The sequence below is a fragment of the Anabrus simplex genome, chromosome 1, assembly GCF_040414725.1.
Source record: "Anabrus simplex isolate iqAnaSimp1 chromosome 1, ASM4041472v1, whole genome shotgun sequence".
Classification (NCBI taxonomy): Eukaryota; Metazoa; Arthropoda; class Insecta; order Orthoptera; family Tettigoniidae; genus Anabrus; species Anabrus simplex.
In genome coordinates, this window is record NC_090265.1 from 217,760,710 (window position 1) to 217,781,287 (window position 20,578).

A 20,578-nucleotide genomic window follows, 5' to 3' on the forward strand; every position below is an offset into this window, starting at 1 on the left:
AAACCATCTTCAGAGCTGCCGACAGTGGGGTTCGAACCCACTATCTCCCAGAGGCAACCTAACAGCTGCGCGCCCCTAACCGCACGGCCAACTCGCCCGGTCAAATATAATTAGAAAATGCCCATCGGTCCTCTTGTTTCTTAGATGATCACATGTTTTTTATTTATTTTGGATATACAGTTGTTCACATCCAGTGACTTCTTTTGCAAAATATCATAAAGAATATCAGTTAAACAATCAAAAAATGTCATAAAACTCTACTGCCAGAAAAGTGAATTCAAAAATCTTCATGTCGTGAAGAAAGCCTCTGGCAAGTAGAATACATTTGTCACCGGACTGTTCACTGGTAACTGTATTTTCGGAAACTTCTTTCAGCTTTTCCCAGTCATCCACAATTACACTCAATAATTTTGAGTTCGAGCGCCAGCGGACAGGAGTCACGGTTGGAATGCGTGGCCCCGATACAGCAGAAATGGCGTCAGTTCTCTTCGCCGAGTGATGGAAAAAGTATGGTATTCCAGAAATTGATGAAAAAAATATACGACACTTTCGTATTGTTTTACAACTCTGTTGTAAGACCAAATTTAATCGGTGCGCCAAACAGGGTACAAATACTGCAAGAGGAGCTTTCTCTTTCATCTTTTTCTGGAGTCCATTTAAATGGCCAGACATCACGCTAGCACCATCGTCCTACTAATTTGTCCTCGTAATCGAATGGTCCCAAAATTTTGTCCAATAAAGCAAACAAAGCACCAGAGGATCTGTCAGCACGTACATCATGGAAAACTAAGAAATGTCCCACTGTAGCCCCGTCAGCATTAACAAACCGCACAATTACAGAGCAATGAGACCTGTGTGTTTGTTATCTGTCGTATCGTCCACCTGAACAGAAACAAAATCAGCACTCGTCAATTTTGTTTTTACGAAATCATCGATGTATTGTGAAATGGACTCGATTAACTCATTTTGAATACTCTTTGATTCGCCACTAAACACACCTTTTATCTTAGAATACTGGTTTTGTATTTCTGCAGGGCTCCTTGATACCAGCAATGTTAACAACTCCTTAACATTACCACGATTTATTGAATTTAATGTTTCGTCGTGACCACGAAAAGCTAGTTCTTGCTTACTTAAACAGAGCACTGCTTCAATTACCAACTGAAGGAGCCTACTTAAACGTACATCTTCATTGAACTGTACAATATACAGTCTGGCATTTTCCTTCAGGGGATCAGAGGTCGTATTTTGGTTTCTTTCCAAAGTCTTCAAATCTAGCTGGCATTTTATATGTTCTGCACAGTCTGAGTGCTTATGTAAAGAACGTGTTGTGTTCAAAAGGGCTGAAAATCCTTCTTTATTCCAAACGTTATTTTATTGCTAAAAAGCAAGCAGGGCCAACAAAACAACCTCTGTAGAGCTGGAGAGGAGCACAACCATGGAAATTCCTTAAACCACGATCGTTTGAAACGAAGACTGTAAGATTTACCGGAATGTTTCACTTCTTTTTTAGTACAAATTTGCAGTGATTCAACGTAGAACTTCATTCTGATCTTCGTATCTCCAACGTGAAAATGGTGTTTCTAATACAATACACACTATGTCATAAACGGATACGTGTTTAAATAAAACAGCACAACACCGCAAATGAACCACGATACGTAAGTACTCAACACAGGATGACGCAGGGAGGCCGAAACATTCCTATCTTTCCGCAACTTCACTTACACATTTCGCTATCAGGAAAATACGCGGGTGACGTCACGGTTGGCATGGCAACCGCCAAGGCCAAGCGGTACGAGAAAGCACTTGGGAACAAGAGCCAATTGCGGAATCTCTCGCCTTCACTCAATCTTACGCGCTGTACTGTGACCGACAGCCGGCGATTTCGAGTTCCCCTGGTTCTCATCAAGTGATGCGAGCCCTTGGTGCTCCAAACGCCATACAAAAAACATTTTCTTTCCGTAAAACCAACAAATGCAATTAGAAAAAATATTTTTAAAAAATTCATTCTGGTAAAATTAAATGGTGAAGTGGCACTTCACCTACTTCACCTGAAAAGCCGCCACTGAATCATAAAACTGAGCTTGCTCACTTTTGCCAAAGGGTGTTTCTTATCTCTCTATTCCTCTTTCACACCATAGATGTATGGCTCTTGTAGGAGCCATCCCAAAGAATTGTCTTGCCCTATTTCTGCCAAGTAACATTGTATTTCACAACACTGACACCACATCAAATTGTATATTAAAATAATTGAGTTATCAGACACATGTTTAGATAATGAGTGAAGTATGAAACATTCTTCCTCAAAGTCTTGAGGTTGCTGAAAATAACAAAGAATATCAATCAAACCCTCTCTATCAGTGCTCCGAAAAATGAAAATATAAAATAAAACATACATAGTTGTTTTTGTGACAGGTATGTACTGTATAGCTAATATTTTTAACATTAGACTAAATACATCAGCTCTAGACTGGTGGCTAGTTTCTAACGGGCGGATTATCGGTGATCTCATAGGATAGAAATTGAAGGTTTTAGTGTGCAGCAGATGCCCCCTTTTAATGCTGGTTTCATTCCATAAGCCGAAGTCTCTCTTCATTCCTTTACGTCTTTCTGAAATGAGATTATTTTAAACCTAAAACATAAACGTAGCAGTCATTGGGATAGAATCTTATCTATAGTTTTAAAACAGTGAGATTGTCCAATCCTAGGTATCTTATCTGAATAAATACGCATGAATCTCTTCGAAGGCGTTTTCCAGGACATTTCAAATTTATGTGATTTTTAGGTCAATATTTAAGAAAAAGAAGACATGCAATTATGTAACTCGTTATACTCGTATATACCGGGTGGTCCACAAGCTGCCACTTGCCATCTAGTTTTATGCATCCCGCCACGTTTGCTACTGTTCTGAAGTGCTTCGGCCCCTCTCCCTAAATCGAACAAGATGTGTGGTTACGGGCTAGAAGACAGCAGGAATCATGATCTCCACTATTAATTCATTGAAGGTACCTCGAGCGAACCCGCAAAATGAGTACAGACACGAGGGAACACGTGTCTTACCACAGGAGGTGCATACACAGACCAGTAACAGGTATTGTATAGGCTGGAAACTGCGCATTGCCTGGCAAGCCTCGCAATAGATCACATGGCAAGGGCGTGGTGGGAGATGTGATAGTGGACAGTGCTCGAAGATGGCGTGGGGGTGAACAGGACTTAAAACCGGGCGAGTTGGCCATGTGGTTAGGGGCGTGCAGCTATGAGCTTGCATCCGGGAGATAGTGGGTTCAAATGCCACTGTCGGCAGTCCTGAAGATGGTCCACCATTTTCAAACCAGGCAAATGCTGGGGCTGAACCTTAATTAAGGCCATGGCCACTTCCTTCCAAATCCTAGGCCTTTCCTATCCCATCGTTGCCATACGACCTATGTGTGTCGGTGTGACGTAAAGCCACTAGCAAAAAAAAAAAAGGACTTAAAAAGGGGTTGCATCCTTTCTATGGGGATACTTATATCTCAAAAACTGAAGATGTTACAGATGTGCAAATTTGTACATGGAATCATCTTTAAAAATAACAAAACACCTATTTTTTGATTTTTGGAAAATCCACTTAAAGGAATTGAAAAAGAGGATGAATTTTTAAAATGAGTATATCTACAGTATATCTCACAAAATGAACACATGCGAAAATTGGTATTTGGAATCTCCCTTAAAAATAAAGAAACACATACTTTTTTTGTTTCGGAAGATCCACTGGGGGGGGGGGGAGGGTGAAAAGAAGTGAGGGAGGAGTTGAATTCTTTTTATGAGGATACTTTATCTCAAAAACTGAAGATGTTACAGATGTGAAAATTGATATTTGGAATCTCCTTTAAAAATAATAATGTGTATTTGTTTGTTTTCGGAAAGTTCACTTAAGGTGGGGGAGGAGGGTTGAGTAGAATTGAAGGAGTTGAATTCTTTTTATGAGGACTTGTATCTCAAAAACTGAAGTTGAAACAGACATGAAAATTGGTTTTTAAAAATGAAGAATCAGGTTTTTTGTTTTTGGAAAATTCAGTAAGTGTTTGAAAAGAATTCAAAACTGGGTGAATTTTAAAAATAAGTTTGTCTACAGTATATCTTAAACTTAAGATGTTACAGACTTTAAAATTGGTACCACTATTTGGAATCTCCTTTAGGAATAAAGAAACACGTAATTTTTTGTTTTGGGGAAATCCACTTTTGTGGGGGGAGAGGGGGGTGTTGAAAAGAAGTGAAGGAGTTCTTTGTATGATTGTACTTATATCTCAAGAACTGGAGATGTTATAGATGTGAAAATTGGTATTTGGTATCTCCTTTAAAAATAAAGAAACACAGATTTTTTATATTTGGAATGTCCACTGAACTGAAGGTGGGGGAGGGGGGTGGATGGGGAGATGAAAAGAAGTGAAGGAGGAGCTGTATTATTTTTATGAGAATACTTGTATCTTAAAATGAGTATATCTACAGAATATCTCAAAAACTTAACATGTTACAGACATGAAAATTGGTATTTGGAAGAAACACATATCTTTTGTTTTCAGAAAATCCACTTAAAGGAGGGTAAAAGTGGCTGAAAAAGGGGTCAAATTTTTTAAATGGGGATACCTATATCTCAAAAACTGAAGATATTACCGACGTGGAAACTGGTATTTCAAATTTCCTTTAAAAATAAAGGAACACTTACTTTCTTTGATTTTGAACAATTCACTTAAGGGAGGGTGAAAAGAAGTGAAAACAAATTTTTTAAAATGAGGATTCTTATATCCTGAAAAGTGAATCTATTACAGATGTGAACATTGGTATTTGGAATATTTAAAAAAATAAAGGAACAGGTTTTTTGGAAAATCCACCTAAGGGGGTTAAATAGGACTGAAAAAAGAATTGAATTCTTTTTATGGGATAATTATATCTCAGAAACTGAAGCTGTTGCATATTCCATAGTTAGGTCTGTCAGTAGCCTGGACATCTTAGCCCCAAAATGCAACACCACGAATGTGTTTAGAAAGAGGTACTGGGATATATGAAACTCGGTTTTTCAGTGAGTTTTTATACTTTTGGAATTTTCAGATAATGCTTAGTGTAGTACCAAGGAATGATTACTTTTATCAAATTACGAAACTGATGATGATGCTTGTTGTTTTAAGGGGCCTAACATCGAAGGTCATCGGCCCCCCAAATTATGAAATCCATGCGAGCGAAGCCGCAGGTAACAGCTAGTATTTATACACAGAAACCTTCTTTGGGAGATCTTCTAGGCAATGGTGAAAAACCACATCCATCCAGTAGTTCTCATGTTACCACTGGACATCAATACAGAGAGACAGACCTTTTATATGTCTAGAGATGGATTTTGGCTGCATACATTGAGAATTTATGTAGAAAAATTTATTCATAATTATATTATCAATCCAAAGATTGGTTAGCAGTAGAAACAATGGCAGGAGAGTACTTGTAGAGAGGTTGCAGACTAAACAGTGAAAGGCATAATAGTCTATAATGAAGTGTATATGTATATATTGTACCTTACTGGGCTAGCAAACAAATAGATCAATAAAAACAGTGTGACACCACATAATAAGCCAAAATATAACATTTTCCTGTCCTCCTTTTGCTCTGGCTAGTTCAGCAGCAATGCCCGCAGAATGTCCATAATTTGGTCTCCAAGAACCACTAACTAAGATCTCTTAAAGATGTAAGTAGGACAGGAATTGCACTTGTATGAGCGAATGAGAATTAAAGTGAAATAAATTGGTTTGGAATAGTTTAATACACTAAAACATAAAATTTGGATAAAGAAAATAAATCCTGTTAAATAAAACAACAAAATTTATGATACAGTTTATAGTTGTTTGCCATCAAGTGGCAGCAGGACCTTGCCCGTCTAAACAAGTCTTACATCACCAGTCTTGGAATCCATGTGCCAATTACATAAATGCTACACTGAATATTTAGATAAGTCTGAATAGGTTAAGAATTCATGTTTAAATAAAACGTTCACATGAAATAAAAACAACATTAAAATTATTCCCCAAATCATTAGGGACACAAATATACACTATAGGCTTGTTTAGGACCTTCCTGTTACCCCTAAAAATTCACTGTCTCCACTGTCTCTACTGTGGGAACAGTACTATAAGCACAGATGAGGAATAAAACCTCTCTTCTCGTAGAAGCTTGCTGGCTTTTTCCCATGTGCAATCGACAACAATGACAAGCAAAAGCATAAACTGAAAACAACATCAATATCATATTCACACAATATTTAACAGGACCTGAAAATAAACACGTAATAAACACTGGTCTTGAGTAATGAGAGATGGTTTTGAGCCCTCGACCAGCTGGCTCCACCAACGTCATTGACCTCCATATGCCGGCAGAAAGGCTAGGACATCTGCAAACTGCTTATACAATATAAAACATTCAGTCCTTCGCTTCACAAGCCTGGCGTATTTCTCTTTTCATACAGAAACCCTGCCTTGGTTGACGTAACTGTGCTCAGCTGGGCACACAAGAAAACAAACTCCCTGTTTACTCGAGAAGATAACGTTTCATATGAGCTCACTTTGCCGGCCAGAAAATCACTCAATATACTATATATCTTACGCCTATTCCAATGATCCCCAGACTTGTACTTTCAATAAATAATCCTCGATGTTTATTCACACATCAGGTATCAGGAATATCATTCTTACCTCTCATCTCAATATGCCATAGATCTGGGTTCATGCCTCATGCTCAGGCCTGTGTTAGCTTGCCGGAATTACTTTGAAAACCCTTATAAATGCAGTGTTGGGTAGAATCATCATTGCCCCCCTCTGCAAAGCTGAAATTTACAAGCCTTATCCTAACATTCCAAGCAAACCTTTTCCTTATGTTGCCACTAGCTCATAGTAAAAACTCCCCGTTCAATGTCCTGGAAGGTACTGCCGTCTTTCATCTTCGGATGACCTTAGCATCTCAAAATCAACCTACATCACTCTCAGATAAGCTTATCACTGGATAACATAACATTAAACAACCCTAATTGAATATTTTACCCTCCTCATAACCACATAAATTCACACAAAGCTAATAGCAAGGACATATTTACATTGCCGCCCTATAGGCATGTCAAACATTTATGGTACAAAGAAACAAAACAAAGTTGCCTATTCCTCTGTCATGCTAAGAAAAACATCTGTTCAGACTTATCTGTGACACTGCAACCTCATGGTTCCTCCATCTGGACTGGTTACATGGATTTAGCACAGCGTCTTGATCAGCAGGTCCGCAGTTCAGCTCCAGGGTATGATCCATTGTGTTGCCGTCTACTTGATCACCTGGTTTGTAGGACGGTCTCGTTTGTAAAGCAGATTGCCTGCCTGTATTGGTAATTGTGGAAAGGTCTTGTTTTTAAAGCTGATCGCCTGCCCGTACTGGTAATTGTGGAAAGGTCTTGGTTTTAAAGCTGATCGCCTGCCCGTACTGGTAATTGTGGGAAGGTCTCATTTGTAAAGCTGATCGCCTGCCCGTACTGGTAATTGTGGGAAGGTCTCGTTTGTAAAGCTGATCATCTGGCCGTACTGGTGGTTGTCGGCTCTTGTCGTTAGATTCATGTACCGGCGGTAACTGCAATTTACGCACACAATTACAAATATGACTCTTTGTGCACCCCATCACTCCTAGTTTCATATCTCGCATGTTAGGACTCCAAAATCTATTGAGTATTTCCTATATGTGGGCTTATATTCTGTGATGTATAGCTCTTAATTTCGGGTATGTTACCCTCACATGAAGAAATTATTTATTATGAACTGCTACTCAAATCTGCGCACGAATTCCTCAATCAAAGTTTATTCAAATATTCTTCCTGGTGCTGGGTAACTACTATTGATCACGAGCTACTCAAAATGAAGCTGACCAACACAGTCTATTATACCACTCGCTTTGCTTAAGAGCTGCAACCTTGCGACACACTCTATCTCTCGTCAGTCTTCCAAAGCCCTCTATGACTTCTCTCAACGCTTGGTTTCCATGCTTATCCCGCGCATGTTATACTAAGAAAGGCAATTACACTTAGTACAATGGATCAGCTCAAGACACTCAGTAAATTACTTCAAAATTTCCTGTTATTTTAACTTTGCAGAAATTTGTTCACATAAGTAATTATCATCATGTTTTCATACGCTGCCAGGCCTGTTTCATCCCACGTTTCTTCTTATAAGTGTGGTATTTGTGAATTCCCTGAGAGCATTTGAGTCGTTCTGTCCTTTTCCCTGGCTTCTTTGCTCTCTGATACATCTTGTCACTCCCAAAATAGCTCGCTTTGCCCCCTTTGAGCTCCAAGCTTCCTTTCATGTCTTTCCAGCTTCGACTCCAGGTACATCGTTCATGATACATTAGATAATAGCTCTATCACCATGAAACATGGTTCAATAATATGTATGTAATGAACTAAAATGGGGAAGGAGTCCCTTGGAGTTGCCTTACAGGAGAAATCATAGACACGACTCATAATTTGATCTCAGAAACTATACCTGAAACATGAAACATACTATTTTTAATTTTTTTTTTTTACAATTTGTTTTTACGTCGTACCGACACAGATAGGTCTTATGGTGATGACAGGAAAGGCCTAGGAATGGGAAGGAAGCGGCTGTGGCCTTAATCAAGGTACAGGCCCAGCATTTATCTGGTGTGAAAATGGGAAACCATGGAAAACCAATTACAGTGTTGCCGGCAGTGGGATTCAAACCCACTATCTCCTGGAAACATACTATTTGGTAATAATATAAACACTTAACAAAATTAAAAGTAACAGTTATATTGCTACTGTGGTTTACCTCCAAAATAAATCCACTGTTTCTTTATCAAACAAGACCTGAACACTGGAAATAATAGAGTGTATTTAAGAATCTACCAGTGGTAATAATAATAATAATAATAATAATAATAATAATAATAATAATAATAATAATAATAATAATAATAATAATAATAATAATAATAATAATAATCGTATGGCCTCAGCTACCGAGTGCAGACATTTCGATTTGACGCCATCTGGCTGTCTGCTCATCAATTTCGACGTTCCGTTTTACTCTAGGCCCACTAGATGGCAGACCGAGTAAACCGGATCTCTCTTGGGCGTCTGTGGCTGAGATTTAATGCATTTTGTCGGGTAAATACCAAACGTATCACCAGAGATCTTTTACATGCCGACATTGTACGACATGGAGTATCGAATGGACTTTTTTTCTGCCCTTCAAAAATCCGACTACCTCTGCCGGGTTTGAACCCGCTATCTTGGAATCCGGAGGCCGACACTCTACCACGGATCCACAGAGGCAGCTTATCTACCAGTGGTGTATGCTAGGATCAAGATGTGGGCTACCACTAGACTTAGGTTACCCCTTTTCTATAGTTGGTTTAGTGAACGTCAAGCCTTCAGCGTTTTGAGCCGCAGCCAATAGCCAATGGAGGAGCCTGTGGTGTTGTGAAAGTTGTTTCACAAGCTACTGCCCTGGCGTCTGCCATTGCCAATACTCAACACCTGATCAGTGGAAATGGTAGCCTATGATTTAGCAAATTAAAGTAGGTTTGTGGCTAAATGGATAGAATGCTTGCCTTTGGTCCGATAGTCCTGGTTCAATTTTCAGAATCAACTCCCTCATCCGGTTAATTCCCCTAGCTTGGGGACTGGGTGTTTATGATTTCTTTGCCATTCACTTTATCCTCATTACAGTAAGTCACCACCAAGCCTATACAGTTGCCATGCACCATTATTATTATTATTATTATTATTATTATTATTATTATTATTATTATTATTATTAAATAAACATGTTGAATTTTACAGCGGTTGTACCCATCCTTCACTGGTTAATTAGCTTCCTCGGGAGATCAGTGATGGTGTCCGAACCATGATAATGGGTTCGATTTCAACCAACAAAAGACAACACTAAACCTGAAAGAAAGCATTTCACTTTAGCAGATCTACCTATAAAAAGAAAACTATATTGCTCCTATAACAGCAGCCCTGCAGTGTCATCCTACAAGGATGTAAAAGTAAACGGGAGTGAAATACCAGCGCTCTGTTAGAAGTATGAGGTGAGGAAGTATTATGATGAGTAGCGCTTGGTTGATAGCAGTGGCGATCTGGCGGAATGAAGCCTAGCACAGCTATCACCCCGGTCCCAGCACCCACAGGACATACATCAGCAAGGCACATGAGGTGGGTCGAGGGGAGAGGGACGAGAGTCTGGGCTGCAATATCAGTCTCTAATGCCTTGCTCTCAGAAAATACATGCAACGTTTTTTCTCATTGCTTTCAAGTTTTGTAAATGGAGCAATGGGTACAGATGCTTACATTATAATGTGCTTTAGACTTCCATTATTCTCAATTGAGGTTTGAGCTTCACCGATAGCCTTGGTAGCCCTCAGTGTATGCCACTGGAATCTACCCCAATGCATTGGTGAAGTTTAATTATGATAGATGTGTCAAGAAAAGCAGCTCGATTTGTTCTGGGCGATTTCCGACAAAAGAGTAGCGTTACAAAAATGTTGCAAAGTTTGGGCTGGAAAGACTTGGGAGAAAGGAGACGAGCTGCTCGACTAAGTGGTATGTTCTGAGCTGCCAGTGGAGAGATGGCGTGGGAGGACATCAGTAGACGAATAAGTTTGGATGGTGTCTTTAAAGGTTGGAAAGATCACAATATGAAGATAAAGTTGGAATTCAAGAGGACAAATTGGGGCAAATATTCATTTATAGGAAGGGGAGTTAGGGATTGGAATAACTTACCAAGGGAGATGTTCAATAAATTTCCAATTTCTTTGCAATCATTTAAGAAAAGGCTAGGAAAACAACGGATATGGAATCTGCCACCTGGGCGACTGCCCTAAATGCAGATCAATATTTATTTGTTTATTGATTGATTGATTGATTTACCGTATTATGTGATATTGTTCAATACTTAATGCTCTGCTCTGGTACTTTCAGATGTTCAACATGATAAAACTCCAGAGCAGTGGCCTGCTCTTTCTACTCCTTGCTGTAGCTGCTGTTCATGTAGATGGTAAGAAGTATTATGATCAGTACCACGATCACCGGTATGATCATTATGACAGGAGAGGTCAGTGGGACTCACCAGTAGATAAATATCATGGATATGGACCTCATAAATACTATGGTCCTAAAACGCACACCTTCATTGCTAACTTTGGACCAAATCCTCCTCCACCAGAGCAAGGTGCTAAGATGGCTCGATATATTGTTCACAATGCAGGTAAGTTCTTTTTGTAACATCTAGAAACTCACCTCCCTCACGGGCTATTGTTCACAGTACAGGAAGCATTATGATTCACTTGGGAATGAACACTTATTATTTAAAATGTTTGCAATGTCACATTTGAATACCTACCTTTAACATAAAAGGCACTTCGGTTCATGACAAATACAAGTGTCACAAAGTTGCTGGAAGTGTCCATCACTAGAGTTCAAACATTTTTACCTGGCACTCCATATTGTCTAATTTGCAAATGGCACTAGTATTGGCATTTTCACACCTGATGTTGTCAAAGTTCCTCAGTTAATTTGGCATAGAAGTCAAATGTCATTTAAAGATAAAAATTTCATTGTTCCGTATTGAAAAGTATCACAGTTAAATTGAAATAATAAATATGGTAGTTCAACCTATTCAATACAAGTAAATAAGAGATGTAGAGATTACATTCTTATTTAATTAAAAGTGGAAATGGTACCGGTTTCGACCCCAGTCTGGGTCATCATCAGCCGATTATAACTCGAAAAACAATGCATAAGTAAGAAAGAAGTTAACGGTCAAGTTCACACAATATCAGTTGAAGAGGCGATATATAAAAATGACAGGGGTAGGCACTGTAAAATTTAGACGAAGTGGAATGTAAGTCACTTAAAAGAAGTAATGCGTAATCTTGCAAGCATCAGCACGGCACACGCAATGTTTGGCACTGTCTCACAATGTTCACGAAAAGCAGAGAACAGTTAAATGAGCCAGACTGCATACACCGTCAGGCACAAAGTCACAACACAATCCAAATATGAAGATCTAAAGTCATGAAGAAGCCGAAGACGAGCAGCTCAACCGAAGTAACTTGCAAGCTCAGAAGATCGGCGCGGTGTTTACAACGTCAAGTGCTGTAGTTTCATACGCTGACAGAGATTGAAGGATAGATTAATGATCAAGTATTTGCTTAGTTCACGAAAATGTACCTATATATATATATATAAATAATTATAATACGATTCAATATAATTGAATACGTAATTATGATCTTGAAGATTTTTAGAACAGTTGACGTCAACTGTCAAGATTTTTAGAACACTTATTCTGCTGCTAATTCTGGTGTCAGGTGTTCTGATAAGATGTCCAAAGAATGATACACGTTTTTTCCTAATCATGTTCAATACTGGTTCAACTTCCTTATAAAATGTTTTATTTGGTGCTATTCTCCATTGTTCATTAACTTGATACTGTTTATTTATGCATGTTCTAATAAATTCTTCTTTCTGTCTTATGTATTTTGTCTGTTTCAGCTGCATTAGTAGTTTTAAAAATGATTTCAGGAGCATAAGTTATTTCTGGCTGTGTGACTGTTTTATAATGTCTTAATTTTGCTGGTATTGATAAGCTTTTTTTTATTTATTGTATGTAGTCTTAGTAATATAATTTGCTTTGTTTAATTTATTTATTCTGTTATGCCAAGCTGGTTTCTCATTAAGATTAAGTTATGATTTCTCCTAAATACTTATATTTATCAACAATTTTGATTTCTTGCCCAGCAATTATTACTTTATTTACTTGTGGGGGATGTGTAAATATGATCTCAGTGTTTCAGAGGATATCTTAAGACCTATTTTTTGTGCTATTTCCTGTAGAGATTTAATTTGGTGTCGAGTTTCTTGAATATTGTTGGACAATAGACCAAGGTCATTCAAATCCTAAACAGTTTAAACTTAAATTTTGTTTGGAGCTTTTCAATTTTATGTTCTTTGGGTTGACCTTATACCATTACCTTATTATAAATTCTTATGCACAATTAAATAGTAATGGTGATAAACAGTCTCCTTTGTCTTCAACCTGTTTTAATCAAAAATGGTTTAGAAACAAACCTCTCCTCTAAACACTACCTTTGATGTGGTATAAGTTAAAGTAAGTTCTGTCAGTTTAATTAATTTAGGATGGAGTCCAAACTTCCGTTAAATTTTTAACATTGAAGATCTATGTATACAATCATATGCCTTCTTAAAGTCAACAAATTTTATTACTATAGGCTTGTTTTGTTTTTTGTAGTATGCCATTAATTTTAGAGTTATGATCTGTTCAGCACAACTTCTCCAGGGTCTAAAGCCTCCTTGGTATTCTACTAACTCTTTTTCTAGTTGATCTTTAATCCTTCCATATAAAAAATTGGAAAAAATCTTGTATGTGCAGTTCAAGATAGACGATCCTCCATATTATCTGAATTACTCTTATCTCCTTTTTTATGAAGAAGGTGTATTAAGGCTGTTGTCCAATGATCTGAAAACTGTTCAGTGATCCAAATTTTTGTTAAAGCTATGTGTAAGGAAATCCAAACCGTATTACTTGAATATTTCTACATCTTTACAAAAACCTGCATGCCTTATAATTTTCAAGTTCTTTTAGTACTTTTTCTAATTCTTGAAATGTTGGAGTGTCTGTGTTATCAAATTTGGTTTTTATTGGATTATTTGTATTAATTTGTAATAGTTCCTTAGGTTCTTCACAGTTCAAAAGTTCACTGAATGCTTTTGTCATAATCTCAGCATTTTCACTACTGCTGTGTGCCATTTTTTCATTTTCACCTTTTAACATTAATGTAGGAGCATATTTTTGTAGTTATCTTCCAAAAATTTAAAATAGTCTCCAGAATTGATGTTATGATAATTAACTTCATTGGAGTTTATTATATCCTTATGAAATTCTCTTGATTTTTCTAATATTTTGCGAGAATGTCTTCCTGATATTTTTTAGGTTGATAGCATTTTCTTCTGATTTATGGGCTTGGAACTTTAACCATACCTGATGTGTCTCTTTATGAATTTCATCACATTCTGTCATTCACCTGGCATGTTTCTTACAAGGGTTCAGTGGAGCTAAATTTTCAGCTTGTTTTTTGAGAACTGGGATCAGTTCTTCAAGGTCATCTGTCAGTTTTATTGTTTGTGTGACTTCCTTACATTTGTTATTTTTTATTAACTGGTGTGGGTCATAATTCATCTTTACTTTATTAATTTTGTTATTCTTCTTCTTTAGTGATGTGAATGTAGGGATATATTAAGTTAAATAAAATTATTTTCCATTGGTAAACCATGTTATATTCAACAGCCTTGCAAATAAAATTGAAAAATTATTATTATTATTATTATTATTATTATTATTATTATTATTATTATTATTATTATTATTATTATTATTATTATTATTATTATTATTATTAACCTGCATTGGACCTATTGTTAATCCACTGTTTGGTGAATATTAAACTGGCTTCTCTAAGACCCGCTCTTGCAGCAAACAGATCTTTTCACTACAGAGTATCATCATAATCAGATCTCTCTGCAGCAAAACACTCGAATTGGCTTTTCTTGATTTCAAAAAGACTTTTAACTCAGTCAATTAATTCAGTCCTTTTGATATCTTCGAGGAGATGGGCATGGACAACAAGATTCATTCCATTATCAAACAAACTCTGGCCCAACACCTACTGTGAAATTTACAGGGAAAATCTCTAGATCCTCTGGGATTAAGACTGGTGGTCATAAAGGCGCTTGGCTCTGGCCCATTTTTTCAGCTGTGTTCTTGAAAAGCTCACATGTGAGTGGAGAAATAGACCACCCATTTATTTATTTATTTATTTAGCGTATGACATTAAAAATAAACACACAATCACAAATTAAATATACAATACACTATGTAGGTTACAATTTTACCATCAAGCTCTGCAAATAGTGTATACAAGAAGGATTTGGGTCAAGAAAGTCTTTTGGGCTACCCTGATAAGCACTCAGGGGGCACTGTTCCACAATATGACGAACTATTTGCTTAGGGGCACCGCAGCTACATTCCGGGGAGGGAAGTTTGCCCCATTTATAGAGGAAGTCAGCGCACTTTCCATGGCCTGTGCTATACGATTGAGTGTTGTCCAGGTTTTGCGAGGTAGGTCAAATCCTTTTGGTATTCTTGTAATTCTTGTATTCTGATACTCAGCTGGAGCCATAGGAAGTCCATTCTTGAATCCAATCCTGCTGCAGGCTGAATTTGTCAACCAGGATTTTGGCAGTCCGTATTGGTGGATTTCTGGACCAAAGTCTGTTGTTCAAGGCGTTGGGTATATCTCCATGAATTGGCTGATTGGAATTCCTCGACAGCTTCTGGTACTCGCACAACAAGGCATTCTTTCTCTGTAGGTGGGGTGGAGGAATATGGCTCAGAACTGGTAGCCAGGAAGTGGGGGTAGATTTTATGGTTCCCGATATAATGCGCAAAGTATGATTTAGCTGTGTGTCAACCAGTTTTGTGTAACATCTGTTCAGCCAGACTGGAGAGCAATATTCCGCAGTTGAGAAGACAAGGGCAAGGGCTGAAGTTCGTAAGGTCGAAGCAGAAGAACCCCAGGTGGTGCCACACAGTTTGTGGATGATATTGTTCCATGACTGGAGTTTGGCTTTTTTCATCTTCAGATGTTCCTTGAAGGGCACTGTTCTGTCAAGGGTTACTCTGAGGTATTTTGGGTGTTTGTTGTGAGGAAGTCTAGTGTTCTGGAATTTGACATTAAGTTCACGGTGGGCCAGTTTGTTGTTGAGATGGAAACATGAGACTTCAGTTTTACTCAAACTTGGCCCAAGTCTCCATTTACGAAAGTACTGATCTAAGGTGGCGAGATCAGCTGTCAGCGTATCTTCGGTGTTCTCCATAGATTTGCCCTGAGTTGCAAATGCCCAGTCATCCGCATAACCAAATGCCTTAGAGGCTGTTTTCGGTAAGTCTGATATATATAAGTTAAACAGCAGAGGTGCTAGTACCGATCCTTGAGGAAGACCGTTATTAAGGATCCTTTCCTTACTTGTCTTGTTTCCCAAAATTACACGAAACCTCCTGTCTATAAGCATGTTTTCAATCAGCTTGGCGATTTTCTTGCAAGTTATTACTCAAAGCAGTTTGTAGATGAGTCCTTGTCTCCATACTGTATCGTATGCTGTAGTAAGGTCCACGAACGCACCTGAGGCTTTTAGTTGATTTTGAAAACCAGCTTCAATATGTGTAGTCAGAGAGAGAACCTGGTCTGTGCAACTTCAATTTGGGCGAAAGCCCGCTTGTTCAATGGGTAGATGGTCAAGAACTACTGAGCCAATTCTGTTGTAAAGAAGTCTCTCCAGTAATTTGTAAACCACACTCAGAAGTGCAATTGGGCGGTAGCTTTGAGGATTTTTACAAGATTTACCTGGTTTGAGAATGGCGATGATCTTTGTCTGTTTCAGAAGCTGAGGGATGGACCCTGTTTTTAAGATATTGGAATAGAACTTTACTAACCAGATCATTGCATATTTCCCAGCATGCGCTAAAAATTCTGAGTGAATGCCATCGAAACCAGGGGCTTTTCCTGATTCCACATCTTTTAAAGCCATAGGAACTTCCTCTCGAGAGAATGGACAAGAAAATCTGCTGCCCTCAAGACTGTCTGTTTTCAAGGCTCTGATTTTCCTATTGATTGCAGTGGTATGGTCGCGATATTTTGGAGCATTTGAACTTGACACGATATGAGATGCAACTTTGTTGGGGTTTATAGGAATAATGTCTTGAGCTACTCGGCTCCCATCTCCTAATTTCCTTAACAAGGACCATGCCTTCCTGTTTGAATGTTTAAAGTCGAGGTTTTCAACTGTTTCTGTCCATTTCTGTCGGCGAGCAGTGTCCAGGCTGTGTAATATTTGATCGGCTGTGTTATTGTCTCCAGTTGTTTGGAATTCTTGATACAGTTCTTCGCTAGCTTCGCTCCATCCAGGAATATATTCTTTTCGATAACCCCTAGGTATAAACTTCTTTGCTGTGCTTATTACGGCACCTGTGAATCTCTCATAGTTGTCACTTGTTGGGGGAATCCATCCCAATACCTTATCAAGCTGTTCAGTAAAGGCAGGCCAATTTGCCTTTTGGAAGTTCCAGCGTGGATGAGGAGTAGTTGAAACAGTAGGGACTTTTACTTCGATCTCTATTACAACTGGCCGGTGCTGGCTATGGGGAAAGCTGGAGAGAACTTTTCGCATAACTGGTAGGGGGATGCAGTTGTTAGTAGACACAAAACACAAATTAGGATTAGACTCTCATCCCCATGCTGCTGATCTAAAAGTGCAGAGATCTTTAGCATCATAAATAAGATGGAGGTTGTGATCCTCTGCCCATGTGACCAATGATTCCCCATCCTCATCACTAGAAGTGTCTCCATTGTTCATAATGACTGTTAAAATCGCCAAGGTAGACAGCTGGATGTGGCTGGTGTTGGAGAACACTAAGGGGCCATTGCTCAGCGGGAGGTTTATACACATTAGTGACTGTAATATCTCCTATTATGGTGATCACAGAGTGGATGTTTTCAGCAGTATTTGTAGTGCACAGCGAGGCATTTTCAACAGCATGTCGTACATATGTTGCGACCCCGTATGCATGATGGAATGTAGCTCTTAAAAGTTCATAGCCAGGAATTTTTCCTCTAGAGTGCAGTTGATCGTCATCTGCTGCATGAGTTTTCTGAATAACAATCAAATCAGTATTTTTATCAAGGGATATTCTCGATAGTAGCTCGCCCTTAGCTCGACTCATTTCTTCTATGTTGAGCTGGAGAATTCTGATCATTGGTCCTAGATTTCTACATAGCGGGCTCTGAGAAGGACCATCTCCATTAATTTTGTCATTGTGATGAGTTTTAAGCCAGGAGATCACTAGGATTATCTGGCTGTCAAATGCTGACATTCAGTTCGGTAATGGAAAATATTTTCCAATTACCTTAGCAGGGGCACCACGGGCAGGAATCAGCTTCACGCCCCTAGACCACCCAATAATGGTATTATGCTGGGCATGGATCTAGAGCAGTGAACATCAACTTCCTTGCTTTGCAGATGATGTAGTCCTACTGGCAGCCGACCTTAACATCGCCTACCTCCAGGTCGAAACATTACAAGACAGAGCTTAAGCTGTAGGTATCCAGATCTTTTTTGAAGTACGGTAACTGAAGTAATGATGTCTGACCTTCATAATACCACTGCATTTCTTGATACCTTATAGAGAAAAATCAAACTTTGCAGTCATTCTAAGTATTTTGGAGATATAATTTCCTTTATTGCTTTGGAGAAAGAAGCTCTGAATTATTGGGCTAAAGACATGGAAACAGCTTTTCACGTGTGCAAATCCACTTACCAGTGCAGCTTGATCACATGGCAGAACAAATACCTCACCAAGTAATATGTCTTGAAGCCTTATATGCTGTTACTGAATGCTTCTCACTGTGGTGAGAATGAGAGGATCCAACTGAAAGAGAGGAAATTCCTTAAAAAAAGAACCTCGACAGTCCTTGTCAAAATTCTGAGGGCAAATATCACAAGAGATCAAATGCAGAGCAGTTGCAGCGTACAAATGGCAGTTTTCAAGAAAATTGTCAGGGTCTCACAAGTAGTAAGAATGGCAAAGAACATTCCAAGGAGCTTGGACAAATCTTACTTACCCCACATGTATTCATCTTTATCTTTTTGTCATTTACCTTTTGCTGTGTTTGTCTGGCTTTCTTCTTAGCCTACTCTTTGTTCATGAAGACTGAATATCTGTCAAGATGACCCCTCAATGTGTGCTGAAGCCCACCCTCCTGATGAAGCTGAAAGGTAGAAATGAGCTTGTCAAGAGCTGAGGATAAATGAATAGAGAAGAACTGTACAGATAAAAATTGAACTGATTCTGCTTTCAACTTCTATATGCCTAAAGTACATACGCAGAATCTATGAATTAGGGTTGCACGTATCACTCGGGAGAGGGCTATGCGTGACAGCACATGTTCCCCTTACCTTCTCGCAGCTTGTCTCAAGAAGGAAGAAGGCAAGTTAAGTTTGCTCTGAGGGTCTTGCACTCAGTTTTGTGCATAACACAGATATGCACAACACATACCAATACTCTGGTGTGTTGTACCTGACTTCTCTTAGGCTACTGTTATTTAATATTAGTGTGCTGATTTTTATTTTCAGCATGAAACATGCATTATTTTTTGCATTTTAATATGTTCTTCACTTGAATACCAGCAGCCAAACTTGTAGCATCAACATGTTAGATTCCCTCTCCACTCTATTCCTTTTACACTGACTACTCATTGGACCAGCCAGCTATGATGTTGCCTGCACAGAAGGCTTGTATTCTCACTGTCACTTAATGGATTCCTTGTATTAACTTTAATTCAAGTTAAAAACAAAGTATGCGGTAAACATTCAAAATGTACAACCAAATTATTATAATATATATTGCTGTTTAATCCATGGCAGATCTGTTTAGTAGTAGTAGTAGTAGTTTTTTTCTTTCTTTTTTTATGGCAGGGGAAAATCTTTTAAAGACACCACTCTGTGTGGGAGTTGGATTTCCACCAACTAAAAACCCCTGCCCTCTTCACTCAGACCATTCTGGAACTGCTTGTCGGCATGACATCAGAATGGAGTGATGTATGTTATTAAGTTCTTCCTTTCTCTTCTTTCTCCTTCATCCCCATAATGCTTGTCGCCATTGCCTTTACTGTGTTCCAGGCAAACGGGCTCTCTAACATAATCTGAACCAGATTCCCTGGCGTGAGTTGTCGGCCAAGTTGTTGGCAGGCTTTTCTTCGTTCTTCTTCCCATCGAACACAGTAGAAAAAGGTGTGTTCTACTGTATCCCTTTCAGAACAGTACCGACAACCATCTCCCTGCGTCTTTCCCATCTTCATGGCGTATACGCCGAATCTTCCATGTCCTGTCAGGATCTGCGACAGATAGTCATCTACCTGCCGATGTCTACATTTAAGCCAGTCTCCTATGTTGGGTATTAGCTTTTTTGTCCATTGGCCAACATCGGTTGTGCCATCCCATCGGTCTTGCCAGTCTAGTAAGAGTTGGTTCCTCGAGGCTTTCTTTTCTTCAGCAGATATAGTCGCACCCCTTTCATGCCAAAGTTTTCTCTCTACAACGAGGAGGTCAATGGGAATACTGGCAGCTACAACTTGTAAAGCTGCTGTCGAAACAGTTCGATATGCACAGGTAACTCTGAGCAGCATTTTCCTCTGTACTCTTTCCATAGCTCTTCGGTGAATCTTCCTCCTGAGTGCATTATGCCAGATAGTTGCAGCTTAAAGTAAAATGGAATATACTGCAGAGCACATAATCTGTCTCTTAACTGTTCTTGGTCCCACGATGTTAGGCATAAGTCTGGCTAATGCCGATGCCTTCTTCTCTGCCTTTTGGGTTACTGCCTTCACATGTGCACCAAATGTGCAATTCCTGTCAATAAGA

The 20,578-nt window shown here is 38.8% G+C and overlaps 1 protein-coding gene across 1 annotated transcript in view; it reads left to right on the forward strand.

The window, feature by feature from the left end:
* CREG (Cellular Repressor of E1A-stimulated Genes) overlaps positions 1 to 20,578 on the forward strand; it is a 182,994-nt gene that overhangs the window by 99,994 nt on the left and 62,422 nt on the right. Inside the window, exon 3 of the mRNA XM_067140685.2 lies at positions 11,003 to 11,288. Within this exon, the coding sequence (XP_066996786.2) occupies positions 11,003 to 11,288 (286 nt within the window). The remainder of the gene's footprint in view (positions 1 to 11,002; positions 11,289 to 20,578) is intronic.